The sequence below is a fragment of the Eurypyga helias genome, unplaced genomic scaffold, assembly GCF_000690775.1.
Source record: "Eurypyga helias isolate BGI_N326 unplaced genomic scaffold, ASM69077v1 scaffold46163, whole genome shotgun sequence".
Taxonomy (NCBI): Eukaryota; Metazoa; Chordata; class Aves; order Eurypygiformes; family Eurypygidae; genus Eurypyga; species Eurypyga helias.
In genome coordinates, this window is record NW_010240100.1 from 1 (window position 1) to 13,614 (window position 13,614).

Here is a 13,614-nt window from a genome sequence, read left to right on the forward strand (position 1 = left end):
TTGGGCTCGGAGGGCCGTGGGGAGCTGGCATGGGGGCCGCCTCTGCTGCTTGGATTCGTCGCACAACGCGGAAAGCAGTCAATACTCCGGGTCAGAAGGGGACAGAAGAGCCCCTCCCCAACATAAAACCCACCCCCGATAAAACACCAAGAATGGCAAAATATCTCACCTGCTCCCAGGGAGTGGGGTGAGCGGGAGGAAATACGCCTGCTTGATCCTGGCACAGTTTACTGACCTCCTCCGCTTTATCTGGTCCCCTGTGGCTGGGGCAGGGGTAAACAGCAAAAAGAATCCGAAAAAAAAACAAATAGCATCGGTCAGGCGAGCAGGTGAAGGATTTCTGCAACTCCGGTTTTGAAATAAACGGAAGAGGAAGCAATGCACGCGCTGCTCCTTGGGATCTGCAACGTTTTCAGTCGATCTGTAAGCATATATGCAGGATGCAAGAACAGAGGTAGTGCGTTAGGATTTTTTCTTTATAATCAGGAGAATGTCTCAGGTGGGTTTCTCCCAGAGCAGAATATAAGCAGTAAAAATCTGATACCTGAGTTAAAAGCAGGGAAGAATCAGAGGTGTGCCAGACAGATTGGTTTGCAAGCCAACCTCGGAGGGACAACTCATGTTAAAAATGAAATTTAATTTCCAAATACAACAGAATGGAATCTTCTGTGTTAGACATGCAGTGTTTAAAAAAGAGATCCCAGTCAAAAAATGGTAACAATTCAGAAAACATCCTTCCTGCTCAAGCAGCAGACGGTGGTGGGCAAACTCTGTACAGCAGCAGCTTACACTAGAAGCAAAAAATGTGGATAATAATGCACCAGTTCCGCACAAGCAGCTTAGTTCTCCTTAAGGGACAGATTTTGTGTTGATGGCACTGTTACCAGGGAGTGTTGTTACCTAGCACCACAGCTAGTTGGTGGACAGGCAGGCTAGAGCTACACAGCTCCCTTCAGACTTGGCTCCAGTGGAGCAGATACTCTCAGACATGCCGCTGAAGTACTGACTCCTAGGAGTGGCTGAATTTGAGTCCCGTTTACAGTCAAGACCCTGTACAACCAGCCTTTTAAGCTGTCAGGATGTTTTACTTGTTTTCCAGGTGAAACCACTCCTGACAATGAAGCATCTGGCGGGAGGTGCAGAGGGTCTTCTGTCACCTCAGTGGAGTGTTCATTTTCAGAGTGCCCTCCTGTTTTTCTGGCATTACTCCTTTAATTGACGATGTTGCTGTTTAAAACCGGAAACATGAAGCCCAAATGTCTGTTCCCCAGTAACAAAGTATTCAGCTTGAGAAAATGAGCATAGGGAAGCCAACGTCTACCGCTTGCAGCAAAGAATGTCTCTCACTTCTGCTACAGCTTTACTCTTGTTGTTGTGGTTTGAATTTTCCTCACAGTGGGCTCTTCCTTATATTTTCTCTCCCTGGCTTTCTGAAGGCATCCAACTATAGGAAACCCGGCTTAAGTACAGCCCAGCGGAAGAAAAGTGGCTTGAAACCTGAACTAACAGAAGAGCAAAAGCAGGAGATCAGGGAAGCATTTGATTTGTTTGATACTGATGGATCTGGAAGCATCGATGTAAAAGAACTGAAGGTCTTCAAACTTTTTTTTTTCCTTGGGTAGAAATGTCTTTGGTCTCAAAATTGTGGCTGCTTTTTCTGTTTGTCCAGCCCTAACTATTTTCAAATAGTTTTGGAGTACAAGAGTAATGGCTTGCTGTCATGACTGAATCTGGGGCGTACTGCATGGTTAACCTGAGAAAGCTCGGTATCTAATACTTCAGAGGAGACAGGCGTCTCTCATACATGGATAGTAGGTCAGGTAGCTTGGAATACCTGAGCAGTAGAGGAACTAAACAGTTCCTGTGTTTAGGTATGCACAGTACACATTCCAGTTTTCCCAACTGGCTAAGATCATTGTTTTTGGGATGTGGACTTTTGTTGTTCTGGGAGGAATGTCAGAGTATTGGATTTTTTCTTCACCTCGGAAATAAACACACAGATTATGCACACCTTGAGGAAAGATACCACCATATTTTCATATGCATAATGCAAAAATTACCTAATTTTTAATGTAAAAAAACCCAAACCAGATCTGAGCTGCATTTCAGTAGCAATTCAAGTAGTGTATGTGCATGTGTGCATGATGTATGGACAGTAGTACAAGGAGAAGTTATTCTCAGTTCTCTCCCTATCTTTTACTGCTATCTGATCTTTTCTTTTCAGCATGAACTTTTTATCTTAATTATCTCCTTGACCTTGATTTCCGATATACACACACTCTGCCTCAATTTCTTCATATGAAACTTAGAAGCACGAGTTACCTAAGCCTGTGGCTTATCTCAGGATTTATTTGGAAGTACTTAGGCTTGGATAAGGAGAGCAGACATTTATAATCTGGATGCAGATGATCCATGTTAAAATACAGTTCTTAAAATGGACTGAAACATTTTAGATTTAACCATTTAATGCTGGTTTATTTTTTTCAAAATTAATTCAAAATAATGGCTATTTTACAATAGAAAGCGTTCCCCTCTGAAAGACTAAATGGAATGTTTTCAGTCATCCCATCGCAACAAACTGGTCAGAAAACAGACTTCAGTTAAATATAAAGTTTCTGGTGAGTTGGCACTTTCCAGTAGAAGAGTGTTTAGAGAGAGAGAAAATTTCTGCCCAGTATTAACGGTAGATTTCCACTAGAGCGTATGGGAAGAACGAATGTTCACGGTACAAATCCTCCTCCAGTTACGTTCTTGAAACGTCAAGTCTCTGAATTGAATATGCTGTTGCCATCTCTCACACCAGGATTGTGAAACTACAAACACACCCCCAAGTACCAAAACCACAGTTCCAGGCTGGTGAAATGCCAGAGCCTGGTTTTAAATAATGTTAATAGTAAGCACTTGTACAACAATCTACACAGCTGGTTTTACAGTAACACTTGTGCTCTGTAAGGCTCAGAAGGTTTGCTTTGCTTTTCCTCCGCTAGCACAGCAATCACTCTGATTTGCTGAGGCTGAGACACATACAGAGTATTGTCAGTTCCCACCATGTAGCCAGAAATGCCAAGAGCCGTGCACGTCTCTGTGTACTGAGTTGTGTGAGTTAACTGCACGTAATTCTGCACCTGTCAGATTTAACAGCCGTTCTGCCCTGATTTTCAAATGCAGTGAGATCACATCCCTGGTCTCCAACCTCCCTTGAAGTCCCAATCTGCTAATCCAGTCCCTTTAGGAACTCTGTAGATTGGAACCTTTACCTAACTCAGACACAAAAAGTTTCTCTTAGTTGCAAAAATACATCCATGTTCTTCCATAAGGAGAAAATATGTCCAAGTCTTAAGAATATCAAACCTACACTGTTACTGTTGGGGAGGATGAAACAAGCTGGTAAGAGATGGCAAGATGTTTTCATCGCAGTGAGTTACTACTACAGTTTTGGTCAAGGAAAAGAAACAAGTTCTAGTACAGCTGCTGTCACGGTGAGTCTGGTGGCCTCCTAACAGAACTGCTTGTTGGTGCAGGTTGCGATGCGTGCTTTAGGCTTTGAGCCCAAGAAGGAAGAAATTAAGAAAATGATAGCAGATATTGACAAAGAAGGAAGTGGCACCATTGACTTTGAAGACTTTTTGGCTATGATGACGCAAAAAATGGTAGGAATCCTTAACAGAATTCTTGTGACAGCATAAAAAATACTGGAAAGGAATCTCTCAGTGGCAGTTGTTTTCTCATGAACGTATGTTTAACTCTTGTTTTAGAGTGAAAAGGATTCCAAAGAAGAAATCTTGAAAGCTTTCAGATTATTTGATGATGATGGGACAGGAAAAATTTCATTCAAAAACTTGAAGAGGGTTGCCAAGGAGCTGGGAGAAAATTTAACAGATGAAGAGCTTCAGGTAAATTCTGATTTGCCAGAGCTTTGCTAACAGGCACAGACCAAACCCGTAGCTCCTAAAGATTGGGTGGAAATTCATGCCCATAGAAAAAGGGCTGAGAGGTCAGAAATACAGAGAACACTCAAGTACTTAGTTATGTTTTCACGTGAAGTGCTTCTATTTTTTGTTGTTTTAATTAATGGAAGATCTTGTGTTTAGAGTCCAGAGCCTGATCAAATGTGCAATGTGTTTTGTAGGAAATGATTGATGAAGCTGATCGAGATGGAGACGGAGAAGTCAGTGAGCAAGAGTTTTTGAGAATCATGAAGAAAACCAGCTTATATTAATATCTGTTGCCTTGCTATACAGCTGCTCCAAAAGATAACCTGGAAAAGACTTAAAAACTGGGCTTGTGTCTCCTGCATATTTTCTGCCATATAAAGAATGTCTGAAGGGACAAATTTTTGGTTCATTCTTCTTTTTCAGCAAAGATTACTGGGGAAGGGGGGCTTCAGTACCCAGAACTGTTAAAATGAGACGTTGCAGAAGTGAAAAGGAAGGATGAAGGGAACCTGCAAGGCAGGGTCCCTCCCCCTTGACAATTTCACTGATTGCCATTTTGGGTAGAGAACACTGTTGCAACTATTTAACTGAAAGACATTTCACTTGGGATGTGAAGGTTTCCACTGCTGGTGGGAAAGGCCGCTTTTGACTTTCCCAAGGCTACAGAAGGAAGGTACAAGCACAGTATTTTTATTCCTTTTAAGGCTTTTAGGTTATCTTTTGTTATTTGTCTCCTTCTGTTTATTTCCATGAGAGACTCTAAAACCAATTGCCTTTCTGTATTTCTGTAGGAAACACTGTTTTCCCATGGCAAGTTGGTTTTGGACCTAACGGGAAGCAAATGTAGATAACCAGATTTGGTACCTCATTTGGAGCTGTGTGCCATCAGCAGATGTTCTGTTTATCTGATCATCCGAAACCCATTTTGCTTGAGTGTAACCTGCTTGGATTAGCTTACTGTATCACCAGTCAGCATCTTGTGCTGTTGTTCTCACTCCCAAGAAATTACAGAGCTGCTGTTGTACCCGAGTTTTAGGCACCTAAAAAGTTCAGATCTGTGTCACGCTGGGGTAAATCCTGCCTTTGGCTGTTTACAGTCAGAGGCAGACAGCACTAGCATCTAAAGTGGAAAAAATAGCTCCCCGTGGACATCTGTGGAACACGGAATGTATTTAGATCCATGCAATCCAAATTCATTTTGGGCATCACACGTTTGGTGGTTTTCTGGTTGTGGGTTTTTTTTAGGAGTACCTTCATTTTCTTGAATATTTCCTACATACACTGTCAACCTCGGACTGACTGGAGAGGCACCTTTCCTTCTGTATGATGGTGACAGAGCAGCGACACAACGTGACATCCCATTGAGTGGTCCCACAGGAGGGTTTATCCTTGGGCCCTGATTAGACAATCAGCTGCCAAACTGCGGGGAAGTGGTATAATCCCGAGTCACGTCCCTAATCAGGCACCTGAGGAGAGTTTGTTACTGCTCACAGCTTAAGTGCCAAGCAGGGGGCGAAACGTCAGAAGGGTTCGGTGGGAAGAGGGGGGATTTCACCAGTACCTGTTAAGATGCCTCTTCAGGCCGCTGCTGCTCCACGGCACAGTGCGGTTTGTAGAAGGAAGGAAGAGCCAGCTCCTGGAGTAGCTCCTTATTGCAGCTGCTTCAGCTCTCCTGAGCTCTAAGGTCCCAGCAGGGAGAGAATAGTTTCAGGAGCGGGAAGGAGAAGTGTTCGTGTACCTGTCGTCTTCTCAGCGTGCAGATGGGGACCTGGCACATTCCACCCCGGTCCTCCCAGTTGGGTACTCTGAATAGGCCGTCTCTAACCTGTATGGAAGCAGGTGAAACCTGTGGGAGAACACGGATTGTGTAGGACCCCGCACGAGACCTGTGGCGCCCCCTCGTAACGTGTTCAGTGGCAGTAGATGTAACCTCTAGGGCTGTATAAGCGTTTTAAAACATCTGTTAACTTTGTATGAGTGTGAAATAAAACTGGTTTGCAGGTTAAGGCCTCTGTGTGCTTTAAAACTTGGTGTGTTTGCTATGAAAACTGAATTTTCAAAGAGAGCTTTGTGGCGTTAAACGGTTCGCCAAGTGCCTTTTTCACTTTCATTTATCTTTTTTTTCCGAGAGAGAGATTCTTAGGTGCAGTAATCTATCACATAATTCCTCTCCCTCTTCCACTCTGCTGATTAAAAGTTTCTAGTACTAACCGCTTCTGTTCAGAAAGGGAAATTGGAAGTTCTTGTTGATGATGGGGAATCGCAGAGCCTGTTAAGAGTGACTGTACTATTTTTAATGTGGCCACAGGAAGAGATCGATGACTCTTGCTTACCTATGATGCGCGTCGCTCCTCTCTTCCTGTTCCAATCCCATTACCTGACTTCAGAGGGTGGGCAAAAGACACGCAGTCATACCTCCCACGTACGCTACGACGACGAAACGTTATTTCTGGCTCGCCCCTTAATCGCGTACGCCTGGAATGTCGAGCGGTGGCTGAACCAGCACCAAACTCTCAAGACGAGCCTTGTGCTGCTTCAGTCTGCACCACAGCGAGGGCTAACGCGTCCCCACTTCAGCCCCGTGAACCGAGCATGACAGCAGCACCGGCAGCAACCCCCAGCAGCGCTGTGGCTCAGCATCCATCATTTGCGGTGCCCCTGTGAATCCTTCCTGTCCCTCCCAGAACTGTCTTTCACGTTTCTATACGTGGTGGAAGGAAGAGGAGCCCGACGGACGCCCAGGGCATGACTTGGGAGTTAGGTTTGTGCGAGGAGCAGGTGCCGAGCTGCCCACCCGGCACTTTGACCGCGCTGGAGAAAGTGACTCAGACCAACGAACGGGAAGGCACCCAGTGGACGTTCTTCCTGCGCTCGGTTCTAGTGCCTGCTCAAGCAGCTTCCCAAGGGGTGGATCACTTGCACCCCTCTCCTCTTCCCATTCACTCTAGTCTCAAAAATAAGAGCTGGGGCACTTCCAGGAGACACAGATTCAACTCCTTTGCACTAAAGCACCAAAAAGGAGGCAAAGCAGTGTTGGGGTTGCCGTTCATGGAAGGACCCATCGCTGAAGGCACCCGAATTCAGGTGGGCATCAGTGTGGGTGCATACCAACTGGCACCTGGTGCAGAGGGGAAGGCTTCAGCCCCAGCCCTGCTCCGTGTTTCCTACGGACTGTTCTGGCAGCTCTGGGGGCGGGGGGAGGCAGATGGCGGTGAGCCTCATCCTTTGCATCCCTTTTCCTCTCCATGCAGACAGGGAGGCTGGGTTCTCACCCGGCATTTGCAAACTTCCCTGGATGGCTGCACTTCGGACACTGCAGTATGTGCATCCAGCTGAGACCCTTCTGCGACATCAGCGAAGCCCGGCTTTCAGTCTGAGTGTTCGTACAGGCACTGTACAAAAAGGAATGCGGAACTGCACTTAGTATTTGGCAAGCGCTGAAATATCAAAGCCTTGACAAGGGCGATAGCTGCTTGGGGAATAATGACAGAATCGCTTAGGTTGGAAAAGACCTTTAAGATCATCAAGTCCAACTGTTAATGTGACACTGCCAAGCCCACCACTAAACCAGGTCCCCAAGCACCAGTTCTACTCACCTTTTAAATATCTGGATGAGGATTTGAGCAACATGGTCGAATGAAAAGGTGTCCCTGCCCATGACAGGGGGGTTGGAACTAGATGGTCTTTAAGGTCCCTTCCAACCCAAACCATTCTGTGATTCTGATTCTACCTCCAGGGATGGTGACTTCCAATGAAAAATGGTTTTAAATGAAACTGTACTGGGTTTTTAATAAAATACAAAATAGTTCAAGAGAGAAAAATTACTTACAAGTTATATTCCAAAATATGCTAACTCCCTGGCAGTTTCAAACTAACCTTTGCTATTATCTCCCTTGTGCAACTTTAAGTTATCATCTCTCTACCCTACAGTACAGCCCCACAGTAAAGCAAATCTTTAGTTGGCTTTAGAAAAATGAAACAACGCATGACTATGTGTGCAAAGATGTTTTAAGCAATCTGAGCTGGCAACTTGAGACGCTGCTTCCCACCACACCACAGTGAAAAGGAGATAAAGGCAGCAATCTTTAAGGCCGTGCGCTTCTTTGCAGTTATGCCCTGCCAGAGGTGTGTAGAGCAGCAGGCTGGCCAGGCACAGGGCACTGCAATGGAGTGGAGGAATCTTGCACTGCTTGAGCAGCTCATGGGGTTAACCGGTAACGAGTGCTACGCTCTCACTTCCCTAGGTGTGGGTTTGTTTTTGGGGCAATAAGCATGGGGTCAGCATCTAACATGGCAGAAAAATACGGCTTCTTTTCAGGTAAGCCTAATCTTGGTATTTAAAAGAGTACACCCTTCGTGTACTTCCACATGCCAAGAGTCCTACTAACAGAGTCCAAATATTTCAACGAACTGATGAGGCATTTAATATTAAAATATTTAAATTGGTCACTTGGAGTTCTGAAGAATAACTCGAGTCCTGCAAACTGCCTGGTAAAGTCACACCACATATTTGAAATGCGAAGTATTAATTCCTCGGAAACCTCCTCACTGAGTTCATATAAATCAAATGTTGCCACACTGCATCTGCTTTTAAACAGCTCTGGGTAGCACAAGCGCATTTGGAAAAAGACTCGGAGAGCGGAAAGCGCTCTGGGCCAGAATTCACCATTGCCACGTTTGACACAGGGAAACACTGGTGGAACACATTTTTCTGACATGGGTTAAATCCTTCCGTGACCCCATAAAAACCCTGCAGTACTCTACTACTTAAACCTCTTCTGTGTGCCGGCTGGCAGTCTTTGCAAGCTTATCGGCAGGATGTATGGCCTTTAGGTGGTGCATTTTTTGCAGATATCCATTCTCCCAAAAATACCAGTGTTAAAGCCAAATCAGGACCATTGAGTCTGCACCCAGGTATTGTTGCCAGTGGCCCTTCTGCTCACTCAGAACTTACTCTCCCTGCTACTGCTGTTTGAAAAGTACTTCTCTTTCCTTACACAAAGGAAGATGAGAAAAATACTGCTCCTGAGATGTTTTGTTTCAAAACTGAGTTATATATGCTAACAGAAACTGGCCCCAGCTGTCTGACATGTTTTACAGAAGTCAGGCTGGGAGATCAAACAAGCCGATAGGGATGTTCTTCAGACATCCTTCAACACGGGTGACCAGGCAGGAACAACCCGTGTGCCTCCTGGCACCGGGCAGCAACAAACTGCCTGGTCTACAGGCTGGGATGACACTGGAGGCAAGAACCCCTGTGAGAGTAACCCTGCAAAGACAGCTTCCTTGTTGTCATATGCATCAATACAAGTAGCACAGCTGTGGGTGGACGGTCACGCCAAACAGCAGCACTCTGTGCCAGTGCACAGGGCGCTCAGGCACACGTCTCTGACCAGGACTGCCCCTTCGCTACAGCCCAAAGCTTCTGTGAAAGTCTCTGCTCAGTGGGCATAAAATTCCGCTGTCAGTGGGCATTACACACCCTGCTGAGCTACAGGATGCACTCCTGAATTTCTACGTTAAGGAAAGGTGTAAGAGTCTCTTCTTTCTCTTTTGTATAAGGGAAGAAATAACCGATAGATCTGAGAGCGTGACAGTCTCGCTAGAGGGCATCCAGTTACTAACGTGTAAGATGAGTGATGCTAATTTCCCTCCTCTGTGGCTTTTAATGATGATCGAAAGTAGGCTAACAAACACCATCCAGCTGGAGCTTGAAATATGCGGTTGGATACAGAATTATTTTCTTCTGAAAAAAAGAACACAAGGCACAACTCAAGTGCAAAATGCTGTAATTATTAGTTGGTTATTCAAAGCTAAACCCCCAAACCACACTTTCTGAAACTCCCACTCTGCATCAATAGTTGGAGACACACTCTCAGGGGATCAGAGAACTGAGCTTGCCTTTCACACAGTCCCCGAGTGCTCTGACCACCACTCCATAGAGTTATTTTCTCTCTTTGGGAATACTGCTATCAAAGTGAAGCACTTCAAGCAGAGAGACAGAACCAGACATGCTGCAGGATGCTTGTGGCCCTCCCTTGGGATGCGGGAAAGCTGGAATCGTGGCCTTGCTTCGAGTCAAGAGGAACAAGGATTTGAGAATTAGACTCTGTCTCCAAGGTGAGTGTGCTGACCTTTAGGAGACTGTCTGCACCAGGATGTATCTTATTCCAATAGCCTTGTGGGGTGGAGTGTGATCAAGTAATAGGTTTCTCTGGCAGCTGCCTGGCAAGAGGTCAAAACCATCATATATGGACACCTGCCTTCACCTGAAGGCAGCTCAGAGTTATCAAGAGCTTGACAGCTCATATCTACTGCTGGAAAAATACAGGGAGCCTGTGAGGAAGAGATGTGGAGTCAGGGTGGAGCAAGACAGGACCTCTCTGATGTTTCAAAACCTGATTTACATGTGCTCAATTCCTTAAGCAGTACAGAGAGACAGAGGGTCTCAAAGCGATGATCCAGATCCCTCTGTTGAGCCAGGAGCCCAGCAGACCTGGCTCACAGCAAACCTGTCCCAGCAGAACATGCGCGAGCAGTTCAGTTCACCCCCAATGGCACTGACACGGCACCTGCCTCCAAGAGCCTCAGCCCTTGATGATTGCAGGGGGCCACTGCAGTGGAACTGGGGACCTAAAACTCTAGCTCTCAACCTCTTTGGAGTTCTGACTGCTACTAATTACTAAACTTGAAATTGCTCAAGTTTGATGGTTTGAATTAGATTTGACGCAATAAATAAGAACAAAGCAAAGTTGTCAAACCTGAGCTGCAAACATGCAAAATTCCGGGCAGAGCCCTAACAGTTGGCCGTGCATTTATTATTCCCTCCATGCTGGGTGCACATGCATGCACACTGTATATGCATATGCAAACCTTGCAGTCTTGTCATTTTAATTCAAACTTGCAAAAATTGCATAATTCAAACATGCAAAAAATATAAACACGAGCATACGTTTAGAAGCTTAACTTGGAAAGAAGATGGATTTGTTGTAACACTTCATTCCAAAATAGGATGGGATCTGTGAGCTGTAGAGTTATCACACAGCAGAGGTCTAGCCCTTATCTCCCTGGAGTGAAAATCCCACTGGGCCAGCAAGGGCTGTGGGAATTGGATGGGAACTCTGTACCAGGTTCGAAGTCTGCAACAACCTGGTGCAGTCTCAGTGAGCTGGCCCTTGTTCTCAAGGGCACTGTATTTCCTTTGAAACCTTCTCATCCGTTCTAGTACTGACATAAGTTTTACTATAACAGCATCCCCTCAACATCATATAAAAAAAAAAGTTTCTGTAAGAAATAAATGCAACAATTAATGTAGCCCATTTCCAACATGATTTTGAAACACTCCATGCCCAAAAATGTAGCTTAGCACAAACAAACAAAACCATCAAAATTTACACATCCATGCTATTGCATGGAGTTCTTTCCTAGCATGCTTCCTTCTTCACCTGCCTCTGCTCAATTCCCTCACTATGGAGAAAACAGCTACATGCTTTTCCACAAATTCTTTCAGACCTCCAAATGAGAAGTACCGTGAAAGATTGAAACATCAAGGAAAAGCTGACCGCAAACACTGCAGATCTGATTTACAAACACTACAAGGTGTTTCAGTACAAAAAAGCGACATTTATAACAACTTCTAAAAACGTGGTATCAGATCATCTCGATTTCAGTTTTTAAAGTCTGTGTTCCCCATGTTAAAACAAAAGCTAAGGTGGCGGGTCCAGATGTTACCTCTTTAGATAGCTTATGCCATGATCAGCCGAAGAAGAAATGCACAGAAGCATGCTTTCCACACGTCTGCTGAATGCTTTGTTTAAATAAGTCCATATAGTGTAATCAATTATGTGAGGTCAAAGATGATTGCTGCCGAACAGCTCCTTTTGGAAAGGGATGTACATAAATTTAACATCTTTTTTTTTTCCTGTCCTATCAAGTTAACTACGTTAGTACAGGACCCAAGTATTGACGAGGTCCAAAAACTGGGTGTCGCAGAACTAACATTTTCATCTTAAAAAAGACACCCACCAAACTCAACACCTCCACTGCTTTTATTCACTCCATTTCAGATTTCTGACGAGGTCTCCCTGGACCTTGGAGTAGGCAGAACTCGTGATCCTGTTTAAATCAAACGTTAAAGCCCATTAAATTTGAAGTGTTTTGCCCTGCCACTTACCATCGCCAAAGCCCTTTTTGAGTTATTCAGTTCTTGATGGCTAATCAGTTACACAAGGAAACAGAAACCAGCTTTGCTTAAAAGTCCATGAAATAATCACAGTACGCGAACCAAAATATTTTCAATTAGTTTTTCGCACTAGTAGTCTCATCTGCTATGTGTAGAAAAACAGGTACCTTTTGCACAAACAGAACGAGTTTTTCTCCTAGATGAAAAAATCCACATTCGCAGAGGTACGGTCCAACTGGGGCAGACCTATGCTGTTGTAAGTAACAGGTGAAACAGGTGGAAAACCAATTATTTTCTCGAGGCAGAAAATGACTGTAGTTGAGATTGGAGTTGGGTAAACATGTCCCTTACATGGCCATTTTGCAGCTTCTTCCTTCATATAGGAGCCAATAAAATATTCAACAAAATGGCCGACAGGGTTGAAGGGGGTTTCTGTTCCTGCTGCGAAATTAATATTCTTTGTCAAATCCTGATAAACTAGGTCTCTACTTGGGCAAAGAAAAGGCTTTGGATCCTTCTGCAGAAAGCCATTTTATTATTGCTTACAGTATTAAAAATAGTAATATTACAAATCCAAAAGAAAATACAAGTTGAAAATGCTTATGTGTCAAAATTAAAGGAGCTTTTCCCAGAAATGAAACAGCTTTTAGAAGGGGGGTGGGAAGAAATAAGTATTCTTATTCTTCCTAGTACCAAAACAAGATGCAATAGATGTATTAGACAGGATACTGTTTATTATGTGGGGATTTTTGCGCAAAGATTCAGAATTCTCCTGACTATCATACGCCATGCAATACTATGACTCACCAAGCCAAGGTCTAGGATGGTTCAATCCTGACCACCTCCTGCTAAGGGCTCAGCATCATCTATTCCCATTGCCTTCAGCGGGACTAAGTGGTGCTTAGCACTTTTGCAAAACTGGGCCCTAGACAATGAAGGCTTTGGGTATGGGCTTCCTATTTCCTGCAGTGGATTTGTGTAGGTGGCCTTGTTACCAGAAATCCATACTCCTACACAGCAAATTCTGACTGTGTTTCTGCAGAAATGACTATGATGAAAGGAATGAAATATTATTTAAATAAAAATCGTGTGTTTGTTTCTCCAAACTGGCTAGGGTATCTCCTGCTGGCAAGATTAATTTTTTCACCTCTTGTCTGGCAAAATTAAGAGCAGGGTGGAAAAGCAAAAGGATTAAGGTTTGCAAAGGCACCGTGGGCTGCTGCATACCCCGAGAGGGTAGAGCCCGTCTGTAGTGTCCCCTGTCCATCGCCAGCGACTGAGTCACTGGCCCAGCCTGCACAGCTTCTCGCTGCTGTGTTTCGCAGCTGTCCTCTGCCTCGCAGCCAGGAAAATCCCACATCCTCCCCAGTGGGTGTAGGAAACGCAGCTACAGCCTCTGGATGCGTCGCCACTGAAAACAAAGGGGAGATTGTGGCGCGGGCGGTGTCCGCGGGCTCAAGGCCAGCGTCCCGGGACCTTGCTGATGGCGTCCCAGCT

At 44.8% G+C, this 13,614-nt stretch overlaps 1 protein-coding gene across 1 annotated transcript; it reads left to right on the forward strand.

Moving 5' to 3' along the window:
• Positions 1-1,425: 1,425 nt before the first annotated feature.
• Positions 1,426-4,468, forward strand: LOC104504717 (caltractin). Its single transcript, XM_010148354.1, has 4 exons — positions 1,426-1,592; positions 3,522-3,650; positions 3,756-3,893; positions 4,130-4,468. The coding sequence occupies exons 2-4, from the start codon at positions 3,528-3,530 to the stop codon at positions 4,217-4,219; spliced, it is 351 nt and encodes a 116-aa protein (XP_010146656.1). The 5' UTR covers positions 1,426-1,592; positions 3,522-3,527; the 3' UTR covers positions 4,220-4,468.
• Positions 4,469-13,614: the final 9,146 nt, after the last annotated feature.

Bases quoted from the DNA above. Each gene is read 5' to 3' on its own strand.
- LOC104504717 (XM_010148354.1), top strand. From the start codon at position 3,528: ATGCGTGCTTTAGGCTTTGAGCCCAAGAAGGAAGAAATTAAGAAAATG. The intron at 3,651-3,755 runs GTAGGAATCCTT...CTCTTGTTTTAG, and splicing joins CTATGATGACGCAAAAAATG to AGTGAAAAGGATTCCAAAGA. The intron at 3,894-4,129 runs GTAAATTCTGAT...TGTGTTTTGTAG, and splicing joins TAACAGATGAAGAGCTTCAG to GAAATGATTGATGAAGCTGA.